This window comes from Protopterus annectens, chromosome 5.part0, assembly GCF_019279795.1.
Source record: "Protopterus annectens isolate FY-2018-M chromosome 5.part0, PAN1.0, whole genome shotgun sequence".
NCBI lineage: Eukaryota > Metazoa > Chordata > Ceratodontiformes > Protopteridae > Protopterus > Protopterus annectens.
This window is the reverse complement of record NC_056735.1, coordinates 931587676-931613677: the sequence shown is the minus strand read 5'-3', so window position 1 is coordinate 931613677 and position 26002 is coordinate 931587676. Positions and strand designations below refer to the sequence as shown.

Genomic DNA, 26002 nt, shown 5'->3' with positions numbered 1-26002 from the left:
AATATTAATGGGAAATCCGTAGCAGAGCCCATATTGGGCAGTATTGGTAGGCTGTTGGATTCTGCACTATTTTTCCTCAGTGTGAATCATTGCAAACTCCATTCCTGTTGGGGAGTAGGGAAAATCTGTCTAACTTAGTGTACAGTCTGGTACTGAAATTCTCAAGGTCTATTAGGCCTTTTGCTTGATATCTTTAACAAAACATTGTCAGCCATTTACCTCCCATTCTTTCTTTTAGTTGGTGAAAGTCTTGGCAATACTATTGACAGCTTTGAAACAAAAATTCTGCCTAAGGTTCTTTGTTTTTTCCTTGATGACAGTTACCAATTTGTTTCAATGTGCCATACTACCAACTGTTTGAAAATAAATAAAAAAAATAAGAAATTAGTTATTTTTTTCTCTGCCCCTGTCTTTCTATTCTCTGACAACCGAGAGCCATCTATATTAATTGAGAATTAATGTTGGTAGACTACCTAAATTTATTGTTTGAAACTGTAGATATCACAAGCTGTGTATAATGCTACCAGAAACATGCAGAAAAATATTATCACCTGTTCTCATAATGATGTTCATTCTAGCCACAATTTCCTGACTTGATGTTCTGAAGAGCACTTCAACATTTTGGGTTTATTGTGTGTGGTTTTACTGAATGCTTAGCTTCCTGTAAATGAAGCTACATGGTGCAGAAGGATGTAATACAAGAACATTCTGTAAGTCGAAGCATGTCTGACAGGAAAAGGCAAGCACTATCTTCTGTATACCTCTGCTTCTTAATATGCCTTGTTACTGGTAAGGTTTGAGTTTCATGTTTCTAATTAATTAAAAACAGTACTTTTTATCTAGACATGATACAGTGTTATTGTTTCAGGCAGTTTAAATACTATTATCCTTGTTTCATATGTTTCCAGTTTTGATTTATAGTCTAAGAATATGTATTCATTATTTAACTACTAGCTTTGTTAGCATACAAAGATAACATAATTTTACATTTAACCATTACTTTAAATTCATCCAAGACGATGCAGCTAGAGCAGAAGAGAATCCATATGCTTGGTATTAGTTGTAACTCTGAAAATTAAAAAAAATAGCAAGTTAAATAAACAGAATGTGATAAATTATTATTTCTTATTTAGAATGCAATTATTTCTTATTTAGAATGCAATCATTAGGGAGCAGATGTAAGCAACAGCTGACATAGCCAGCCACTGAGCAGGTCCCAGGTTGAAAACTGATTTCTCGAGTGTCATTTGCTAGTGGTTCAGGATATTAGAGTATCAGAGCTTTCTATAGAAAATCAGTGTTGGTGAATTGTGCTGGCACTGATGCCCTTTCCTGGGGTCATTTCCCCATTCTAAAAGCTGGTGCGACTATGGAGTTGGTGTGTATATAAGTTGGGTGTGAGTGGAGGGGCATGCCCCATGCAAAAAAAAAAAAAAAAACATTAAAATGTGTGTTTTTCAGGCATTTTTGGGGTATTGAAGATTGGGCATTCCAACTCTTGGTAGGTTGTACTTCAACCACATATAATGGAAGCATTGCAGGTACATTATTATGTATACATGAATGGAAGTGGAGTGTAATTCAGTGTCATAAACAAACTCATTTACTGTATTAGCATTAAACTGCTGCACAAGGCTGGCCCTGCAGGTTAACCTTTTGAATGATTGTAGTGAATTCTGGCTGGATAAACAGACGCACTTCGTGGTATCTGCATGGGTGCATTTTGTATCTTAAGGATATACATACTGAAGCTTTGCTATTTGTCTGTAAGGTGGCATCAGCATATTGCCCAATGATGTGCCGATGACTGTACTAAAGATGAGTAGTTTCCCAACAAAGAAATGTAGAACGTTAGTCATATTTCAGTGTGCTATTGTGTAGAATATGGATTATCTGACTGATGGGCTTTCCCTTTGAGAGGCAAGAGAGCTGCATGGCTGATGAGATGATTATAATGATGGGTGCTAGCTCTGCACACAAATACAAAACTGCACATGTTGTGCTATGATAACATCGTGCTGTGCATTATCAATGACACTGAGAGTGCAACAAAAATATCTTGGGCCACTTTCTCGGACAATTCCAGTCCTTAACAACAAGGGTATGGATTGTGAAATTTAACTTCTAGAGGGATTAACATTGTAACGTAATCACACAATCTGAAATTTCACTTCCAGAGGGAGAGGATTATTCCAAAATCACACATACGTCCAGCACTTAAACTGCTGTAGTCACTCTGACATATCATGCCTTTGCAAATTGTACCTTAGTAAGTTTTCTTCTGAGTGATATAACCATACATAATACATCAAAGGGTGAAGTTATAATTTTGAGAGGAATTATTTTGCCTCCTGTGTTACTTGCTGTTGCTGTAGCATTCATCAAGGAATAAAGCTTTAAGTTACTCTTAAACTGGTTAGTTTAATTTTTCTCTAAAATTTTGATTTGCTTGAAATGAGCTAAAATTTTGATTTGCTTGAAATGAGAAAATTTCAAGCAAACGGTAGTACTTACATACTTACTGCATAGACATAGGAAGACATGCTTCTGTTATACCATGATTGTTTATGAACGTTAGATGCTGTTGAGTTATGCAGCAGTCATAACCTGGGATATGCTTCAGTTTAAAAAACAGTCTTTTATTACAGGGAATTCAGCTTGGAAGTGATGCAGTCAGAACAACTGTGAAAAAAAAAGACTAAGAAAACAGCAAAACATTTATGTATAGTGACAGAATGAGGAGAAATTCAAATCAATCAGGAAGAACTGACATGCAGGAAATATCTAACAACAGCGAGTCTCAAAAATCAGCAAATGTTTGCTCAGACATTGTGATAGCTAGAGGCAGTACTTTGAAGTGGAAGAATGTGGGTATATTTGTGACACTTGCTTATTTTTTTATGTTTATTTTGATGACTTAAATCTAATTTAAATGGCATACTCTTTGTATCCTTTGTCCATGCTTGTAGATTTGACTTGTGTTACTCTTCGTGTTTCTTTATTTTCTGGAAGTGACCTTTACTTGGTGGAGATTATTTTTGTTTAGAATGTAGGGAATCTTGAGTTCCTGACATATACAGAGCATAAATGTCATTTCTGATTTTACCCTGATGTGTTCATATGTGTGGCTCTACTACATGTGCTCAAGATACATTTGCTTAAGCTCCATGACTCACCACCACTTGTTTGTTTGGACAAGTGCTGTAAGTTCCACTAACCTGGTAAAATTAACTATTCCTACCGGAACAATTATTGTACCCCAAAAAACTCTCACTCAGTGTCTAACCCTAAAGTCATGATTGCTCCATAAACCTAAAATCCCCCATCTCTCCCATTCCAGATTTCTCCCTAAACCTGATCTCCTTCCCCCATCCATGATTGCTCCCTAAATCTAAAATGGCAGTCCCCCTCCCTAAGCTTAAAGTTTCTGTCAGTCTCTGAACTTAAAATCCCCCATCTCCAACACCCTCCTAACCCTAAAGACCCTGTCAGTCTCTAAACCTAAAATCCTTCACCCCCCCAATCCCCTCCCTAACCCTAAACTCCCTGCTCTACTCCCCATCCCACTCCCCCTCACAAACTGAAAAGTACCCTCCCAGCTCCCCTTCCCCACTTACCTGTCCTGCATGAGGACTTGCTTGCATTTGTCTCCTAGAACATTGCTGAGCTCACATTTGACTTCAAGCATGAGTTGTCAAGCAGCTTTTTTGTAAGGGACAGCACTACTTCACACCGAGTTAAGTCCTGACAAGTGTTAGAAAGTTTTGGTCATGTACCTCTATCTCTCCTTTCCTTCAAGTCTAAGGTCTGTGCATACTGTATCACTTTGATTTTCTTTTTGTACAAAGTCTTTGTAGTTTGTTATCTTTCACTAAAACTTGTGCCTGTGGCATAGGATGCTAGAGCCCTCATAACAATCCAGGGAATCCCAGTTCAATTAACAGATTAGGTGCTTGATGGTGCAGTCAGGGAAGACAGACTTTCCTATATTTGTGAGAGGGAACATGCTGGGTAGTTCTGCCCTTTTGCCAAATTGACTGCACTCCAGAATAGCCTCCTCAAAGAAGGGAAAGCTACTCCAAAATGATGTGACCTCAGACATTTACATTTACCTCAGTCATTTCACATGACATTTAGTTCTGGATCATGAGTATCACTTCTGCATATTGAGGGCTATTCCAAACATAAGAAAGTACTCCTCTTTTTGGCCTTGTTTTATGATTTTTATCTTCAGAGGCTGAGGCATGCTATGAATTTGTAAGAAAAAATAACCTCCAGAAATAGTTAATTACATTATTTCATCAGTTTTCAACATGGACACCTTTGATAAACTGGCATGGGATTATATAGGTTCTTAATGATATTCTGAACAATGCTTGAGCTTTAGCACTCAAAGTAATGAATAATGGAAACAAGGAACAATAGAAAAGTTCCTTTAAGAAACAAAGCTCCTCATAATCCCAGAAGCCCCAATTTGCTTTGTAATCTAAAGTAAACAGTAAGAGATTACAAAAGCAGTTAAAAACGTTTTGTGGGAGAGAGCTAAAATTTTCTATTCCCATGGGACAAGAACTCCTCAGAAACACTATGTAGTCCTTGAAAAATGACTAATAAATCAGGAAAATAATTTCAGATTATCTTATTGTTTTACTTAGTCCGGAATAAAACATTTCACAAGTTGTTTTAGAGGAGTTCATGAGGATTTTGAAATGTTGGGCTGCAGCCATTATTATTAGACTTTGGTTGAGTTGAATTTGCCTTTTTTAGGTTGTTCAAATTTACTCATATGCCTGTAAAACCAGTCGTGTTTTCTCTGTAATTTTCTTAGGCTGTATTTTCTTCAGGATATTAAGACAAAAAATAAAACAGACATAAACAAGAGCACTGATTTATCATTTTGTCATATCATAAAAGAATTAATTAATGAGACAGAAAGAGTAGCAAGGACTTCCTAAGGTTTGTAATGATTTAGTTATACACAAAGATGAAACAGTGTCTATAGACATTTCAGAAGGGTGAATTTTAGATGAAGAGGATAATTTTAATATGGAAAGAAAGGGGGGTTAACTGCAGAAAGTGTTACCAGCATCTGGAATTTGCTCTCAGGCTGGAGATTTCAGATAACAATGGAGAAATTCCTGATGAATGGAAAATACTATATCATGTGAACAATGGACACAACTAGGATGCTATGGCATTTAACACTTTTTTTAAGAATGAAAGTACTCAAATGATGATAATGCATACTAATGCAGGATTACACCATAAAGGGTTGCTGGTTTATGTAAGTATCAAGTATCTACATGGATACTGTAGGTATAGTTAACTGTTCTGGAAGCAATCTCCAGGCTTCAAAAATAAATCACTATATTAGAAAAAGATATGTAAATGTTTAAATGTATAAACAAGTGACTGGAAAGCAGATGTGAAACTATTCAGCCTGTCTAATGAAACTTGAATAAAGACAGAACAAATTACTATGCACCTTGTAGTTCTTGTGATTATGCATTTTCCTTGAGCAATTCCTGTCATGATGGGCAACAGGAGACTAAAGATAAATTTAACCTATGAAAATTAAATTCATATTGTGTTTTAAGCTGGTAAAGTCTTACAATTCGTGGTCCTGAGAATTCAACAACAAATTTAAAATGCAAGAAATCTGATGACTTGATACAATGAAAAAGTAAGTACGATTAAGTACGATGACAGAAAGCAGAAGCTCATTGAAAAACACTGGAAGCAGTCTGAGGAGAAACTGCAGCAAATAAATGTCAGCAAAAGTTGGGAAAAGACATGAAAGCTAACATTTTTGTCGAAAGCAAAATTTAAACCAGGCTATGGAAAAATACTTAACAGTATCAGGAATCAAATAAATTGTATTATGAGATCAGAAAATGGGATAGATCATGGAAGAATTTGGTATGAAAAAATATGATACTGAATCTGCACTGATTTTTTTCATCACCTACCACTTTGTTGAATACTCTCTGACGTATTTGAGAAGTATTGTTTCATATAAATGGTTCATTTTTTAATCAAAATACTTACAATCCTGCTTTTCTTAGAGGTCCCAGTCATACAACAAACAGTGTTCAGTTATTCCACTTATAAAATTATATTTTTTTGTTCTTCCATCTAATGTCATAATAATCCCTAGGACATATTCATAGTTATTTGTACAGCTGCACCCTTCATGACACAATTAAATAATTCAGCCCTCTAAACTGTGATTGACCTTTAGCCTATTAGCCTTCAATGGATCATTACAAAGGCCTTAACACATGTTCATTTTTAATTGCTATAATTAATAGAAAGCAAGGCATGAGCCAATACTGAATAATGAAAATATAACTTTAGGTGTAATGGCTTTATTTTTCCATAATATTATGGTTTCCCTCATTTTATCATTAAAGGAGGAATTTATTTAAAAATGTATGATCTTTGAAACTATCTTTTTTATATATATTTTCCTGATAAGTAGTTTTCTTAAAGAAATACAATATCTGAATAATTAACTTTAAAATATTTGAACAAGATTTCCTTCGTTACAACCACTATTCAGGGCATTTAAATTTCAAGACAAAATGACATGGTAGACATTTCTATTTTCAAATTATTTCATTCTTTGTCTGATATACTCTTTGTTAAATTCAGGTCATTCATAAAGTGGGTTCTCTTGCTTAGTTTTCATTGGAGAGTGATTGAATATCTTTAATGGCACATCAACAGGCATATCATAGGTTAACATATTAATACTAAACAAAAACATTTCTCTAACATTTTCATGGAATATTCCTAGACTGGTTCAGTAACTTAATCAAACTACCTGCTTACCTACCTAGCTCAAAACTAAGTTGCCTAGTTATATAATAAGCCATCTATTCATATTGTATCTGCAGAGTATAACATGGAAGAATCAATGCAATATAAAGAAATCAGTTATCCTATATCTCTTTAAAATTAATCATCTGATAAAATTAAAGATTAATTACTAAGCATTAGATCCAAAGCCATACAATCTTTAGTAAAAGGAACGACAAACTGCCAAACTACATCAAAGCAAGCAATAGTTTAGATGTTTTTAAAAACAGCCTGGACACTTATTATGGGGACAACTGTTTTGCTATATTGGCAGACTAGAAGGGCATCAATGTCTGTGCTTAATTTGTATGTGTGTGTGTGTGTGTGTGTGTGTGTGTGTGTGTGTATATATATATATATATATATATATATATATATATATATATATATATATATATAAAATGAAAAGAGAACAGGAATATCTGGAATGAGAAAGGAAATTGGGGAAATTTAAGGAAATAGAAAAAGGAAAATAGCAGGAAAGAGAACATAAAGGTGGAGATTTTATATAAAAGAGTTATTTTACCTAAACCTGCATTACCACATATATACTTTATCTATCTCTTTGAGACTATATTCATCCCATACCATATCTTTCAGATGTCATGTCATAGTATTTTGACTCAGAAATAAGGGCAATTAAATGCTCACCAAATACTTTGATTTTTTGTTCCTATTTCCAAGCTATATCCATTTTCATAGCAACAAATGACAGAAGGGATACTTTATTGTTTATAGAAATGTTTTGAAATCTGATACTGCAGTATATACAGTAACATAAATTTAGCATGTATCACTAAATCTTAAACTATATTATTAAAGACTTTGACATCATTTATGTAGTATTTGAAATATTAATTTTTTATTCAATTAAATATAAATCTATCATCTTATATATTCTACCTACTAGACAATTAAAGAGAAATTAATATTAAGGATAAAGTGAGAGAAATAAATAATTATTTGAATAAAAATTGAAGAAAATGATTCTCTTATCTGCATTTCAGGAAATCTAATTATCCTCACTTTTCTTTTTGCACTGATCCATTAAGCAGATTTGATTTTGATATGAATATCAATATAGCCTCTTTACCCTTGCCAATGTATAATGTTTTGTTTTGTTTGTTTTTGCATTCTTTCTTTCTTACATAAATACTCCCATCACCAAAATACAAAGATTCTTAGAATTGCTTTTTTTAATTATAGCACTGATACTTTTAGAAAAGTTGGATGTACAGCTGATGCATGTGTATTTATTTACAAACAAGCATTCAAAAAAAGGTGGTACAACAGAAAATAAAAACTGTTATTTTGCAGTTTCCAGCATATTCACATGCAATGATTCCTTAAATTAAACTTCACCACAACGAGGTTTGTTCACAACAGTATGGAGAATTTTATAATAAATAGTAAATATTAGAAAATCAGTTTTCTGAGTTATTGAGATCAGCGTATGCAAGATATGTGATTCCTCTTATGTCAGTGTCTGTCAAAAGACAGTGCTAAGAACATAAATCAACAGACATTAATGACAAATTAGCAGATATGTATGCTTGTTTCAAAGTATAAATGTGAGATGCATTGATTTTTGTAGAATCTTTTGAAACTGCAAGGTATTAATATGCATATTAATTATGCAGGTTCAGTATACTAAATAAGAACTGTTTTAAGAAGAGTAGAATGAGTTTCAACATTCATTGCTGCTCATATGATTTATTGTTTATTTTTCATAATTCCACTGACTTGCATGTAGTTAAAGAACTTAAAGATTCAGGAGCTATCAGTACCAAACTTGTCTTTACATACATACATATATGCATACAAATATTTCAAGCAAGGGCATAAATGTCCTTCTAGCTTGCCAGTATACCAAAACACTTGTTCACATAATAAGTATCCAAGCTGTTCTTAAAAATATCTAAACTAGTGCTTGCTTTAATGTAATTTGGTAGTCTGTTCAATGCATCAGCTTCTCAGTCAGAGAACCAATAAGTACACTTCTCATTCCTATAGAATCTTCTAAACAGGTTGTCTGATGATTCTCTAGTACTTTTTGATAATTCCAAACATTCCCAGAGACAGTTGTCCCTAAATGCCCTGTATACCTGAATATGATCTCCTCTTAGATATCTGTAAGAGACACTGTACAAGTTCAGATATCTTAGTCTTTCATAATAACTTAGATTTTCACATCCATTAATGCTCTTGGTATATTTCCGCTGTACTCTTTCCAGTTAACTCATGCTTGTCTTCTTATAGGGTTTCCATATTGTTATTCCATACTCAAGTTTGGGTCTAATGTAACTAACAAACAATAACTTCATTATTTTTAATTTCCTAGACTTTATAAATCTTTTTGTACAACCTATAGTTCTATAACTATCATTAACCAGTTAGGTGATATGATTAGAAAAACTCATAGCTGAATCTACCCATATACCCAGGTCCTTAAATGACTCTACAGTTTTAATCACTGTGTCCTGTATTAAATATTCACCTTTCAGTTTATGTCTCCCAAGACTCATATGCTTAGTTTTTGATGTATTTATCAGCATATTATTCTCCTGTGCCCAAATGGTCAGTTTAGTCAAGTTATTTTGCAGACATGCCTGATCTGCAACACTTGTAATCAGTTTACCTAATTTCAGGCCATCTGTGTATAGACTGTAGAACACCTCAGATGAAAAAGTTAGGTCTGAAAGATACAATCTAAACAAGGAAGGGCCTAGGACCGAGCCCTGTGGGACACCCAGACTGTAACCAAGGATTTCACCTGTCCATTTGCTGTATGATCCTTGCCATGTCCTATTTGTAAGCTATGCAGCTATCCATGTTATCAAGAGTACATCAATACTTAGGTGCACTAATTTATTGATCAGTGTTTTGTGTATGACCCTGTCAAATGCTGAAGTTAAATCTCTATAAATTACATCACAACATAATTTTTCATTCATAGCTGTTATTATATTGTTATAGAACATCATATTACAGGTGGTAATATTTCTGTTTTTAACATATGCATGCTGATATATGGTTTCTAGCCCAATCTATCCAGTTCAGACAATAACTTATCCAATGTTACCTTCTCCATAAATTTTCTACAACATGAAAGTAGACTTAAGAGTCTATATGATTCTGGGTTTGTCCTACTCCCTTTTCCCTTAAAGCCAGGTTTAAAAAGCACATGTCTCCAATCTTGAGGAATGTCCCTATATTTATATGACCTAGTGAATAATAGATATAATGGTAGTGTAAGTTGTAGCTAAAGTGTTCTCAGGTCATTGTTACCAATTCCGTCTCCTCCCTGCACTTTATTTGGATCCAGTTTGCCCAGTTCTTTTTTGATATACTCTAATTTGATTCCAGTATCTGGGGTTACCTGGATGTCACTAGGACAACTTATCACCCCTTTTGTGGTGCCAAACTGCTTTGCATAAGATTTTGTAAATATAACTATAATCTGTTATGTCTGAGAATAAATTTTAGAATCTGAACACAGTTTATCAATTTGTGTGTCTTTACTCCTTCCACATCTTATGTATCTATAAAAAGGTTTCCTATTATGCTCAATATCTTTAAATAACTTTTCTTCAAAATTTTCTTGATCTTGTCTCACACTATGCTTAATCTGTTTGTCCAGCTTGTTTATTTCAGTTTTCAGAGTTGTAGTTCAACCTCTCTTCCATTTCTTATATTTTTTGTCTCTAACCTTAATCAGATATCTTGTTCTTATGGAAATATGTTTTATGCCTAGATCCTGATGTTAAACATTTTTTTTACTTTTTGCACTCAAACAATTTCTCTTTCAAAACTTTCCACATTCCATCTGCAGTTTTTCCACTGAACAGCTCACTCCAGTTAGTTTTATATAGTAACTGTTTTGCATCCCTATAATCTGTAATTAACCTTCTGTGCATTGGCTTAGATTTCAGTTTGGCAGAATTATCTAGCAACAAATTAACCTTAATAACCCCATGATCACTGCAAATCAATGGTGGTAAAACTTGACTTGAAGTTACAGTAATTTCTTTGGGAACACAAACGATATCTAGTATTTTCCGTTCCCTGCCAAGTTTGTCACAATCTGAAGCAGTTGTTTTTCCTGAATATACTCTGTGAATAATTTCTTTACTAACGTTGCTGAATCAATATTATTCCAGTCTGTTTCTGGTAAATTTAAGTACCCAGATTATATTATTATTCCATCCTGTGTTTCATGTAAGAAATGTATGAATTCCTCTTTGATCAGCATGTTACCTTATCAGAAGTAAGGCTATGTGATTAAGGAATATCTCCAAAAGGGTGGAATTAAAGCTTGTGACTGAATTTCTAATAGAGTTTTATGGAAGAGGGATAGTATCTTTGAAGGAAAAAGTTTATATATTTCCATAATTATGCCATCTATACCTGAAGCTTTATTATTTTTACCCTCTTTTGTTGTATCTGTAATCTCTTTGTAGGATATGCGTGCTTGGAGATCTAGTTTAAATTTTTCTGGTATTTTTTTATATTAGAACATTTTTCATCTAGATTAAATTGATCAGTATGTATATTTTCTTTCTAGAAATGTTCCATATAGTGATTTCTATAGGCATCAAGAATGTCACCTATATCTGAGACATTTTCACCTTTTGTTTCATGAAAAATACTTTTAATGTTATTAGCTTTTGATTGTATTTTGATTCTTGTAGATAAATTACGTAGATATCTGGGAGAAGTGGCCAAAGTATTCATTTTTAGTTTTTCTAGAGCTAAATTTGTTTTATAACTTAGAATTTAAATTTCACTGTATTTATTGTTTAATACTTCTACTTTCTTTTTCATCTCCAAATTGTCTTGATTTTTTTCAGCTTTTACTGACAAAAGTTTGGATTGTAGATGTAATAATTCAGAATCCCATTCTCTGATTTTTTTTTTTAATACCAAGTTAGGGTTTTCACTAATTCTAATGGAAAACAAATCCCCAAACCTCTGTACCTCATATAGACCTATATCATTATTAAATAATGATTATAAGATATTTGTGACAATATTAACTATAGAATGAAAATGCCACTATCCAAAACAATAAATAATGATCAGACTGGACTTATATATCATAGACACACACATGACAACATTAAAAGGATAATTTCTCTTATAGATTATGTTAACAAAGAAAACAAAGAAACACTCATAATTGGCTTAGATATAGATAAAGCCTCTGATTCCCTAAATTGGGACTATTTAATCATAATCCTAAAGCTATTTGAATTTCTGGCATCCCTTATTCATCTCCTAAAGAATAGATATACAAATAATTTAGCATATGTCAAGTTAGGTCTTTTTTACCTCTGAATCTATACATATAACAAAAGGCACTAAACAAGGATGTCCCATGTCACCAATACTATTTGCTCTGGCTATTGAAATATTGGCAGCTTTAACTCATAACAATACAAAAATCAAAGGAATAGATGTTTATGAACAATACAATTCTAAAATAATGCTATTTGCTGATGATATATTACTAACATTATCTAATGCAAAAGAGAGATTAGAAGAATTTGATATATTAATTGACAAATTCTACATTACTTCAGGACTCCATTTCAATAAATCAAAATCAAAATTTTTATTTCTAATTCAAAAGAAAGAACTGCAAACTAAGGGGGAATCACATCATAGGGAAACAACCTTAAAATATCTAGGAATTGAGTTATGCAAGGATAATAATGAACTAGTCTAAAAAAACTACAATAATATCATTAATGCAATTAAAGTCTCAGTGGGAAAATGGAACAAAAATGATATTAACATTTGAAGATAGACTACAGTTAATAAAAATGGTTTTACTGCCCAATATCCTATATACAGCCTTGACAATACAACTGTTATCAGAAAAGGATATACTTAAAGAAATAAATTCATGCCTAATAAAATATTTATGGTTTCCCAAAAGAAACAGAATAGCATTAATACATCATATAAGACCATGGAAACAGGGAGGATTAAACTTTCCTGACATAGAAATATATATATATATAAAAGCATCAATATCTAAAACAATCTCAGACTGGATAAGTCAAAATGGCTCTGCAAATTGGAAATAATTACTATCTGCAATAATAATGAATGCATTTGATTTACAAATTTTTTTTTTAAATAACAGATATAAACAATCTGCCATGGCACATATTATGTATTAGTCTGCAATATCACATAACTAAACCCACTAAAACTTGTATGATTAATTATTACATTGACTCATTTAGGAAAATTGTTAATGCAAATATAGACTTAAAATCTGGTTTGATCTTTTAACACCATTTATAGTCACCAAGAACTTTCCACATAAAATATTTAGAGAAATTATTAATTCCTGGGAACAGAAATGATTTGTTTGTTGGCTCCAATGTATCAATGAACTAAAAGTTTTAGCTATATAAGTAATACTAACAACATACAAAATTCCACAACAGGACTGACTAACTTTACAGAGTATTCTATCATACTCACAAGATTTAAGTAGAATAATTAATAATTCCTCATTTAAAGAAATACCTAAATTTATGAAATACATATATGAAATCATATATAATGACTTTGACATGGGAAACAGTATTTCAAAATTTTACAAAATATTGATAAACTATAAAACAACACCCGAACCCTCATATTGGAAACATATAACAAAAGGATACTCAATACAGTTAACTAAAGATATTAAAACAAATATATTATTATCGATAAAATATACATCCTTCACACAATACTGGAAAGCTTTTTAACTGGAAAAGCTTGCACAGAGCATTCTTAACCCCAGACAGAATAAGTAAAATTAATCCTTCAATTAAAGGAAGATGTTGGAGATGTGAGCAAGTACTCAATGCAGATTGGAACCACATTTTCTTTGATTGTGTTAAAATTAAGCCATTTTGGAATGGTATTAATAACTTTTTACAAGCCTTATTTAATGAATCATTTTATTTAACTAAAATTCTTCTATTATTAAATGTAAACGAAGGTTCTCAGTTGAATAGGTCAAACATGTATCTTGTATGGGCTATACTTGCAATCTCAAAGAAGTGTATAACAAGAAGATGGAATACAAATACAATACCAACCTTGAAAGACTTTTACAGCCTACTGAAGACCACAGTATTACTGGAAACTAAAAGTAAAGAACTAAGATTGTATCCAAAGCCATTAATCAACAACCCATGGGGAAAAGTCTTATCACTGATTGACACCATACAATGACTGATTAGACACTCTGATAACGGATTGGACATACGTATACAGTAATTGTACATATTAGATTTGTTATAGTGCCAGGCTAATGTAAATAGTTAACATAGATGATATTTATAAATATTATGGAATTTATTCAATCATATTTAAAAATAAAAAAAAAGAAGTAAGGCTATGTGTTGCTTGGGTATTATTCTAAAATCATTATATCTCAGGGATGAATGTCATTTGGTCCAACTTTATGTGTCTCACATGCACTCTTTGAATGCAACAACAACACTTTTGCATTTATACAAACAGACAATTGCATTGGCTGGGGTCTGTACAACACCATTTTACCAAGCATAGTGCATCTGTAAGAGACTTGGATTATTTATTTATTTGTCTTTATTTACTGGGAAAATCCAACTGTGAGGAATAGATTTTCAGTGGAGGCCCAGGGAGAAAAAGTAAGTAAGCAAGTAAGTATTATATATGATTAACAGGGTTTCAGGACCTTAGAAAATGTATTTTGTACATGAACAGATATTGCAGATATTGCTTGCGTAAGGTGAGTTTGGTATGAGGCATTGAAGAGACTGTATATAAAGTATAATAGGTATATAAGATAAAATGTATACGTAGTACAAAATATATGGAAACTGTAGCAGGAATATGACAAGATTTTACATAGTGTTCATTGAAAGTTTAAATATTGTCAACAACATTTTTCAAATATACAAAATGAGCAAGAAAAAGAAAAGGTAAATACAGTAGAGCATTCGATGATAGAGGAGATAGTGCTGAGTCATTGTGAGGATATAAATGCAGAATAAAGATGTGCCATGGAATAAAGGATAAAGGAAGTATAAGGTGCCACAGAATAAAAGTGAAGGGGGAGTATAACGTGCCATGTAATAAAGGATAAGGAAGATTATAATACTATTTTGATAAGGCTAAAGGAGATTGAGGCAAAGGTACTTAGGAAAGATGAAGAAGAAGGTAAAAATAAAGTGCATGTGCAAACTGAAAATAGGTGTGGAACACTGGAAATCAATGAAGGAGAAGAAGAAATACAAAGAGATGGTAAAATAGAAATTATAATGTGAACTATGAGAAAAAAATATATCGGTAGGAGAGTAAAATTAAGAAAAAATGAAGAGATTTACTTCTAATTACTCACTTAGAAACCAAAACCTAATCCTTTATGCATCTAATAGTAAACTCAATCAAAACTTCCAAGTCCATTCAAACAAAGCAAGCTTCAAACTGCTCCAAAATATTCAGTTGTTCATAAAAATTAATTTTAAGTTAATGCAGATAAAATTAAAACATCACTATTTAGAATATCTATAAAGTACATACGTTACTACTTTATCTACAACTACCCATTATTTAAACATATTACTCTAGTCTCTTACCTCAATTTGCTAGTCTCGGTAGACATCGATTTCTAAAAAAAAGATAAAAACATGATTCAACTTAGACTCTGATGCATTTAATTATCTGACTTTTAATGTGTCTCATTTTTAATAACTAAAAAATCTTCTCATGCCTAATCTTGAGAAGATTTTTCTCACTTATGGCACTTTGCTCACTGTGCAACACTCTTATGTTTGGCTGACACGAAGCAGTATTATTGCTTCACATTGTCAAATGCTATCTGATTATGCTGATAGAGTGCCCTTAGTCATACCCACATAGAGTTATAAATTATTTCATGAAAACCATTGTACACTTCAGCTCATAAGGCCGTTATTTGTTTCTTACAATCAGAAAAGTCATGTAAATGTATACTGACAGAAACAGCTTTCACCGTTTCCAGTACACAATGAACATTTCCTAAAGTCATACCAGCAATTTGGTGGAGCACCAGCTGGCTTTTCTACAACTTGCTGAATATAAAGAGGATAATGTTCTTAGCAGTCAAGTTCATCTTCATGCCATGGAACTCCCTGATCACTGTTTTCCATAGAAAATTACTACTGTTATTATGTGGCTTCTAAGTATGTATTTCTGTTTTCAGAGTTTCACTTTTCTTTTGTATTTTGTGAGCTTGGAGTTGGAATAGATAAGTCTGTGAGCATAACTGGCTGGTCCCCAAATGGTGGGTGCACAGGGAAGGTTCAACTAATGAATTCAGATCACATTGAATATCAGGGACTTATAGAAAAGCAGAAGAATTCCAACCTTTTAGAAATGAGAAATATGTTGCATCTTTACATTGCAGCTTTAAAATCACCCAGCTAAATTTGTTCAATGCAAATGATTGACAACTGATAATTTATAACAGTGATTCAGCAAAATTCAATTTAATCTTTACCAAATACCCTTAAAATCAACATCATAAAGTATATTATTAATTATGCAAGCACCCTTTACTTAGTTTATTTTAATTACCCCAACATATTATAAATGATCCAGAAAAATACACTTTATATAAATCTTTAAAAGTCCCATAACTCTATATATCATGTGTTTAAACAAATAGTTACAGCATGAAGTTATGGGAAAGAGTAGTGGAAGCTAGGTTAAGAAGGGATGTGATGATTACTGCTGTATGGTTTCATGCTGGGAAAGAGCACTACAGATGCAATGTTTGCTCTGAGAGTGTTGATGGAGAAGTACAGAGAAGGTCAGTAGGAGTTGCATTGTGTTTTTGTAGACTTAGAGAAAGCATATGACAGGGTGCCTAGAGAGGAGTTGTGGTATTGTATGAGGAAGTTGGGAGTGTAGAGAGGTATGTAAGAGTGGTACAGGATATGTACAAGGGTAGTGTGACAGCGGTGAGGTCTGCAGTGGGAGTGACGGATGCGTTTAAGGTGGAGGTGGGATTACATCAAGGATCAGCTCTGACCCCTTTCTTATTTGCAATGGTGATGGACAGGTTGACAGACGAGATAAGACAGGAGTCCCCGTGGACTATGATGCTTGCAGATGACATTGTGATCTGTAATGAGAGTAGGGACCAGGTGGAGGAGACCCTGGAGAGATGGAGATATGCTCTAGAGAGAAGAGGAATGAAGGTCAGCAGGACTAAGATGGAATATATGTGTGTGATAGAGGAATGGTGAGGATGCAAAGAGTAGAGGTGGCACAGGTGGATGAGTTTAAATACTTGGGATCAATAGTTCAGAGTAATGGTGAGTGTGGAAGAGAGGTGGAGAAGAGAGTACAGGCAGGATGGATTGGGTGGAGAAGAGTGTCAGGAGTGATTTGTGACAGAGGAGTACCAGTAAGAGTGAAAGGGAAGGTCTACAAGAGGGTAGTGAGACCAGCTATGGTATATGGATTGGAGACAGTGGCACTGACAAAAAGGCAGGAGTTAGAGCTGGATGTGGCAGAGTTAAAGATGTTAAATTTTGCACTGGGTGTGATGAGGGTGGACAGGATTAGGAATAAGTATATTAGAGGGTCAGCCCAGGTTGGAAGGTTTGGAGACAAAGCCAGAGTGGCAAGATTACGTTGGTTTGGACATGTGCTGAGGAGGGATGCTGAGTATATTGGGAAAAAGATGCTAAGGATGAAGCTACCAGGTAATAGGAAAACAGGAAGGCCTAAGATAAGGTTTATGGATGTGGTGAGAGAGGACATGCAGGTGGTTGGTGTGGCAGAGCAAGATGCAGAGGACAGGAAGAAATGGAAACAGATGATCCGCTGTGGCAACCCCTAATGGGAACAACCGAAAGAAGATGATGATGACTTGTTTAAACAAATAGACATTCATTCCAAAGACTAGACTACAAACAAATACACATCCATTCCAAATATTAGCCTGACATCAGTTAACTTTACCATCACTAGGAAAATGACATTTATAACTAACATATACACTCTATATGTTGTGGTATAGCAATATCTTTTCTCTTTTCACATATGTTGTTTACATTTTATACAGGACCACAAGCAATCATAGCAGTTGACATTATTTACATCACACGATACTTTGGACATTTGCCATTTCACTTCTTTGACACTTCTGTAAAATTTATGTGATATGAAATACATCTTCAAATACATTTTCTGTCTTTTGCATTATATTATAATATTTGTAATTTGTTTCCTTTCTTTTTGCCTTAAACATTGATGCATTTCTTGCCTACTGTTCAACTTTGAGTAGCCCCAGTTTCTCAGCAGTTATATAAATTAATGATTTACCTGTTCTCATGACTACCAACATTTCAGTCATGATTTATTATATTTTATAGAAGTAATTATTTTAAAAATGCCTTAAATAGCTGTGATTCTTTTTTTTTTTTTTCTTTGTAGGAAAAGAATTTTATACAACAGTCTTTTAGAACTAGTTTTTGTATTTAAGGTAGAGAAACCTGTATAATTATCATGAATCAAAATAGAACATGGAGTGCTCTGACTATGGTCAAAAAAACGGGGAAAAAAACAGCCTTGTTATGCATGGCTTGGAGCTGTTATGCTCTAGTCTCATACTTAGAGCATGCAGTGTGTCCTCCAGAGAACCAAAAAGTGGCAAAAAGCTTTGAAATGCTTTCAAAAGCTGTAAAGCACTTCTCAAAAAATGCAAACTGAAATGTTTACTAGCTTTTAAAGTTGTTAGCCCATTAGATATATTCTTTGGTTCATTGCCTATATGGTACTGCTAAGTGCTTTATGCTTTGCACTTCCAGATTTTTCCTAGTAGCTAGTAATACATTGGAATAGATGAAACTCCATCTGCTTGGAATTATGATTGGGTCTGTCTGATCATTATTTAGTAGTTATGTGTTTGCAACATGGATGGCTGGATTTATCTCCACAGCTACATTCTCAAGGTGAGTTTTTTGACATCTATACCTTGTACACACAACAACTTAGTCATGACCTAATGTTTGTCTTTCGGCTTTTTCCTGGTAAGGGGTCACCACAGTGGAACTCCGGTCCGCTAATGATTGGCAGTAGATTTTTACAAAACGCCGAGGTGCCAGCTCAATGCCCAACCTTCAACGAAGGCACACCCATTTACGCGCGCATGTCTTTCAAAAGCTACCCAACCACGGGGAGGACATGCAGACACCACACAGATGGCACTCCCAAGCCAAGCCGAGAATCGAATGGGAGAACCTCTTGCTGTGAGGTAACAACGCTACCGCCATACCACCACAGCATTTAGTTAGTTATGATCTAATACTCTGTTATAATCATCTGTGCTTCACCTGTGTACAGGAATCTGAGACTAAAGTGTTTTATGTGTAGATTATCAGTTCTAGATATCCTTTTTGTAGTACTTATTAGGGTAACATATAAATATCTGTATTGTTATTCATGATCTTCAATTTACCTCATTTACTTGAATCTTGTTATGACTGTGACAGTAACTGTGGCTTTTTGGCAGACACCTTTGTTTTAATGAATTAGTCCCATACCATTCAATACTGCTAAAACATTTTAAAAATGAAAGACATTGCTTTGGAAAAATAATGTTCCTATAAAAAATCTTCCATAATATCTGCTACATGAATTTGTATTCCATCTTGCTGTAGTGACTATCTGATACACTGCGAATATCATGCTTTTGTTCAGTCTCCATTTCCTGTCACGGTACAAATTAAATTTATAAAATTATTTTCTAAACATTTTTTTCAGTGGCTGGTCTGGGTATTTTTCTTCTTATTTTTACCTGACCCACAGCTCTGTTTCATGTCTGTCTTGATTTCATGATTTTCAACAATCAAACAGAGTGAATCTTTTAACTAGCATTCTTGCATTCTTAAACATATACAATACATATCTAAAGTCTCAATGCTTTCTTAAACTGACATTCTGAATTTATTTACCTTGAACAAAAGATTTTTTGGCTCAGTGAAGGTCATAATAGTTTCTAAGTTTGTCGTAATATGTTGGAATTTATCTGAATTCCATCTCCAGTCGTATTGCAAAGGGCACAGTAAACATGCTGAGGGAAGCCTCAACTGTGTTATTGTGCTTGCCTCTCAAATGCAGAGAACAATAACAGTGCTTCCAGCAATGAGGTGCATTTCAAGAATGGATAGATACAGTCTGGCTCAGCATGGTGAGAAATAAACTAAAATCCTTTCTATGCCCCAGAGAATGGGTGTTCAAGCCACACAACAGGAAGCTGAAAGAGGTAGGAATGAGTGACAATTGTTGACTCATTCATGCTAGTTCAACCATATTGATAGACACATGCACAGAAGTGAATGGTGCATGTGACCATATAAGGTTTGGTTAGTGACTACAAAATGAATGTAACTGTGAAAACTGATGGAAAAGCATGCAAGGGCTCTCCAAGACAGCTTCAAATGGCAATAGTCATATATAGTCATATATAGGCACTAGAGGGAGGAATTAGGATAGGTATAGGAGAGTCTGCATGACTTAGCTGACTGATCTGATCCATACTTCATGACTTTTCCGTACAGGAAATGAATGTGTCAACAAAAGTCTCACTTCAAACAGGGAACAGATAAGGCATAGGGTTCTCACCCTGCTTGAGCAATGAATGGGCCTGGATCTTGCTTCACATGGAGGAAAAAATTGGACAGTTGGGAGTAGGAAGGGCAGCCACTGAGCAATGTTTGTACATTAAAAAAAAAGGAACAAAAAAGAAAGAGTTGGTGCACTGCATGTGTGTCTATGAACATTACAAGCTGTACTATTAATAGTGAAGCAAACAAAAACATCACTTATATGTGAGAAAAGTAAACAGCATATAACTGTCTCATGAATAATTATACTATAAAGAAACTGGCCTACAAGTATTGGAGCAAGAAACTCCTTTTCACTGTAAGGCCAGGTTTTGTTTAATGACTGAGGTATAGGAAGATCAGCTAGGCGAGGACCTAATTCACTGGGTATCTACTACTGCCCTACATGTGGAAATGGAGATGGACAGGAAGTAATCCCTGCAGTTATGTACCCTCTGGCAGATGCAAGACAGGTGGCAATCACTGACTTCCAACAGATAGATAAATGGCATCAGTGCCCGCATACTACATTCAGCTATCTCCATATACTGCATCATCCCCATTATCTGCTTGCTCTCTACAGGAGAAGGAGTCTACACAGTATAAGACATGTTTGGTCTTGAAATGTTATCCCTTAGTGAGCACAACAAATGACAGAATCACTTTTGTCATCATCTCCATTGTCTGGACTTGAAACATAAAGTGCATTTCACGAGGAGCTTATAATCCAACAAGTCATTACATGTAGTCTGTTCCATAATAAAACAAAAGGAATGAATGGATATGGGAACCTGATATGTTGGAGGCACCATCCTCTTTTCCTTGGGTAGAGGTTTCAATCAGGAAATCAGCTAATAAAATGTTAACAATAAATGCGGAAAATGCTTTTCATGACACCTTTCTTACTTCATCCCATAATAAAATATGGCCAGTTAACTTTTGCTTCATTTTTTATTTTAAGTGTTAACACATGATGTATGCTAATAAATCTGCACTGTAAAACAAACTAGCACAAAAATATATATTTCCTCTTTGTATTCAGTTTCTTTCAGTGGTATATGATTTTTGATCAAAGTTACCACATGCAAAATAACAAGATCTGCCCTGATGACTTAAAATTATATTTATATTTATATTATAACATTAACCGGAGACAGTGGAATACTACACCTATTTAAGAGATTTTAAATATTTACTGTAAAAGAGAGGACTGATCACTTTTAACCATTTTGTCCCATTTTCAATAAAAGCAGTAAGAAACATATATTATGAAACAGAAAAATGGTAGTTATACAGAAAAATATTTAATATGCAAAAAAGTGTGATGAAGGTTTCCTAGAAGAACTGTGGTCATACATATATTAGAATGCCTATTTAAATGCATTAGCTATGTCAACCATTTTTTATATAAGTTAGAGAACGTCTGGGTGGACCCCAGCCATAAGCAAACTTTACAATAAAGGGAGGAGACTTATACACAAAAAAGGCCAAATCTCAAGTAGAAAAATCATCCCTGATCAGCATTTTGCTTAAGAAATTGAGGGGGCCCTCATCAAGTCAACTAAAGCTAATTTTGAAAGAAAGTTGCCAAGGGATGCCAAAAGGATAACAATAGGGCCTTCTACATGGCTATCAAAAAACCTAAATGGCAATGATCAAGGTCTGTTCCAGAGAGCTAGTAAAAATGGAACAAAATACACTGACCCTTCTGACATTGCCAACATCTTTAACGGTGGGTTCAGTGCAACTTCCCCACCTACAGGGCCTGTACCATTTCAGGGGATTGTGCAAGTCCAATTTATTACGTTGGTTAACAGGCTCTATCTAAAGCTAAAAACATTGCCTCCATGGGACCAGATGGTGTTCCAGGCTGAAATGTCATCACGTGAGCTCCAAAAGGAATTAATCCCATCTTAATACCCTGTTCAGAGTCTCAGCCTCTCCACGGGATATGTGCCCATAGAGATAGAAGCACAGCAATGGTGGTCCACAGCTACACAAGAAGGGGTGGGGCCACAAGCTGACCCTAGGAACTACCGACCAATATAAGCCTGACCAGTCTGATCTAGGCAAGGCTATGGAGGCCGAATCATTATAGAACTCATAAATGGAAAGATTTAAGGAACCTCAGTCGCTGGACCCCACACAGTTAAACCCGGCCGTCAAAGGGCAGATCATGCCTCCCTGAACCTGGTGGATTTCTTTCAGAGACAGTTACTCAGGTTTATAGATAGGGAAAGGAGGTACACATGGCTTACCTTGACCTTGCTAAAACATTTGACACCATTCCCCATTCAGGTATTGTGATAAGCTCACCAGCCTGGGCATAAACCCTTACGTCACAAGATGGATGCATAAAACTGGCTCTCAGACAGATCCCGTAAAAGTAAAGAGTAAGCGGGATCTATGTCTGAATCCAGACCAGTACTATGAGTGGTGTGCCTCAGGGCTCTGTCCTGAGGCCCCCTCCTGTTGGCATATACTTCTCAGAGAGGGAGTACAGGCAAGCATGGAAGGGCTGTGGCTGACTAATTTTTGCAGATGACCTACCAAACTGGGTGCTATAATAGAGTCTCCAGCTGACATAGAGATCCTCCAGAAGGGCCTACAAATGGAGAAGCTGATGCATGGTGTCAAAGCCATGGTCTCAAGCTAAATGCAAAAAAATAGTAATCCCCTTTGGAAAAACAGAGCAACCAGAAACTACAACATAGGAGGTAATCCCTGAAATCAAAGAAGAAATAAGGGATCTAGGGACCCAAGTAGATAGTCAGCTTTCCTTTGATAACCATGTTGCCAAAGTGGTTATAAAATCCTTCTATGTGACCCATCTGATCATGAAAGGGTTTGCATCAAGATCTAAGGATGTAATGGTGCCCCTCTACTCTTCCCTCATCAGACCCATTATTGAGTACAATGCACCAATTGGAATGTACCTGGCTAGACATCTCCAGCAGCTGGAGAGACCACAAATGTACCTAACCAAGAGGATTACTGGCCTCAAACAATTGCCCTATGCAGCACGATTGAAAAAGCTAAGACTGTTCTCTGTTGCATACCGCTTTCCCAGAGGTGATCGCTGTATAACATACAGAGCCATGTCCAACCCAGAATTGTTGAACATGCTCCATCTTAGCAAAACCAAATCTACTCGAGCTACATGCTCTAGGGATATAAACCTCAACACAACAATGAATAGAACATGCTGGAGGGATAGATTCCTTAAGAGACTTCCCTTACTATGGAACAGGGTCCCGATCTACATAAGACAGAGACCCTCACTATCACTCTTCAAGAGGAACCTTGATGAATGGATGGGTAACAGAAGGTTCGCACCGGGGATCACACCAACAGCACTACTAGATAGGGGCCAAGGGTACTAGCTGCTAGTACAAGGGTCTAGGGAACTACTAAAGAGGTTGAATACATACAACTTTAGATGGGCTAATATATGCCTTCGGGCAGATAGCCCAGTACCAACCTATGAACCTATGAACCTATGACTTGTTTAAACAAATAGACATTCATTCCAAAGGCTAGACTACAAACAAATACACATCCATTCCAAATATTATCCTGACATCAGTAAACTTTATCATCACTAGGAAAATGACATTTATAACTAATATATACGCTCCATATGTTGTGGTATAGCAATATCTTTTCTCTTTTCACATATGCTGTCTACATTTTATACAGGACCACAAGCAATCATAGCAGTTGACATTATTTACTTCACACAATACTTTGGACATTTGTCATTTCACTTCTTTAACACTTCTGTAAAATGTATGTGATATGAATCTTGCTTTTTTCCCACTTTTCTGAGATTTAAAAAAGTTCAGTTACAGGCTTGCTGCTCTTGAACTGTTTGTAAGTTTCTTGGAGGCCATTTTTTGCTTGGGCTAAAGGGAAGTCTCTCTGTTGATCAGTGGCAGTGAAAAACATTGAGCAGCCTGCCTGCCCTTGTGGGAGTGGTTACCGACTTGAAACTGTAGTTTTATTGGCCATTTTGGGTCAATTCCTAACTCCTTCATCTTCCTCTCTTAAAACCTGGTTGCCTTGTGGTTTTGGCATCTTTTCAGGCTTGTTGGCTCTTGGTGAAGCACCCACCAAGAGGAGAAAACACTGAGAGAAGAAAGGAGCCACTTTTGAGATTTTAAGTATTTTTCCTCTGTTTATTTGCTAAGGTTTTCTGCATAGCCACCTATTTTGAGCATTTTCTGGCTTGTTAAAGTTGATTTCTGCATTAGTAACTGTATTTAGAGCACAACCTAGAGCTGTTTACTGAATTTCCTGTTTGCACTTTTTTTTTAAATCGTTTTTTTCTCAACACTTGCATTTTATCTGTCTTTGGCCAAGCACTCTTGTGTGGGGTCATTTACTGCACTGTTATAACTTGTTGATACTTGTGAACCTCTGCTATCTCTGAAAAAAAAAAAAAAAAATCTTGCTTTTTTCCCACTTTTCTGAGATTTAAAAAAGTTCAGTTACAGGCTTGCTGTTCTTGAACTGTTTGTAAGTTTCTTGGAGGTCATTTTTTGCTTGGGCTAAAGGGAAGTCTCTCTGTTGATCAGTGGCAGTGAAACACATTGAGCAGCCTGCCTGCCCCTGTGGGAGTGGTTACTGACTTGAAACTGTAGTTTTATTGGCCATTTTGGGTCAATTCCTAACTCCTTCATCTTCCTCTCTTAAAACCCTCTTTTGCGTTTTTGCGTTTTGTTACATAGCGCAACAGCGGCATCACCGCACTAATTGGGTTTAAACTATTCCTGGCTCCACAAAGTCTGCTCTTCCCTTTTTCCCTTAGAACTGCTCTATCTCTCAATTTAAACACCATATTCTCATTCTAAGGCCCTTCACTGGTCCAATTAAGTAATCCTACAAGTTAGCACTGTTAAACCATAGGCACTACTTACTCTTATACTCTCTACGATTACTCTGTCCTCTATTGGTCCGTCTTAAATTCAATTTCCCTATATTACTCTAGCATGTCCAAAGGTCAGTCAATGGTTTCCTCTCCAGTCCAGCTGGTGAATCTGGGAATTTTGAGGCAATGTTACAACTGTCTCATGTACACGGACAACCCTCTCCTCCTCCAAACAGGTTCAAATATATGTGAGAGATGCAACTATTTAGCCAAACTGGAGGCTGAGCTCTCTCATCTCAAAACTGGTGTAACCAGTCAAGAGGAGAAGGTAACCTCACACAACACAATTCCAGTATCACATAGTCCCACCACATCAGCGAACCAAACACTTAAATACACAAAAACATACTCGAAGGCTCTAAATAAAAATCTACCTAAGCAACAGAGACCTCCAAAGCAGACATCCAAGCAAACGCTACCTCAAAACAAAACACGCACAACACATAGCCCACAAAGTCAGTGTGCCAAGCAGCCACAGCCCTTAAGGCTGAATAACACACCTGATACTCTTGTAATAGGTGACTCTATTGTCAGACACACTGGCGTCGCTCACCAGGCT

At 35.1% G+C, this 26002-nt stretch overlaps 1 protein-coding gene across 6 annotated transcripts in view; it reads left to right on the top strand.

Moving 5' to 3' along the window:
* The first annotated feature begins 659 nt into the window (after window positions 1-659).
* Window positions 660-26002, top strand: part of CD96 (CD96 molecule) — a 629135-nt gene continuing 603792 nt past the window's right edge. For all 6 annotated transcript variants that reach the window (XM_044072718.1, XM_044072716.1, XM_044072717.1 and 3 more), the window contains exon 1: window positions 660-789. In XM_044072718.1, the coding sequence (XP_043928653.1) occupies window positions 678-789 (112 nt within the window). In that variant the 5' untranslated portion in view covers window positions 660-677. The remainder of the gene's footprint in view (window positions 790-26002) is intronic.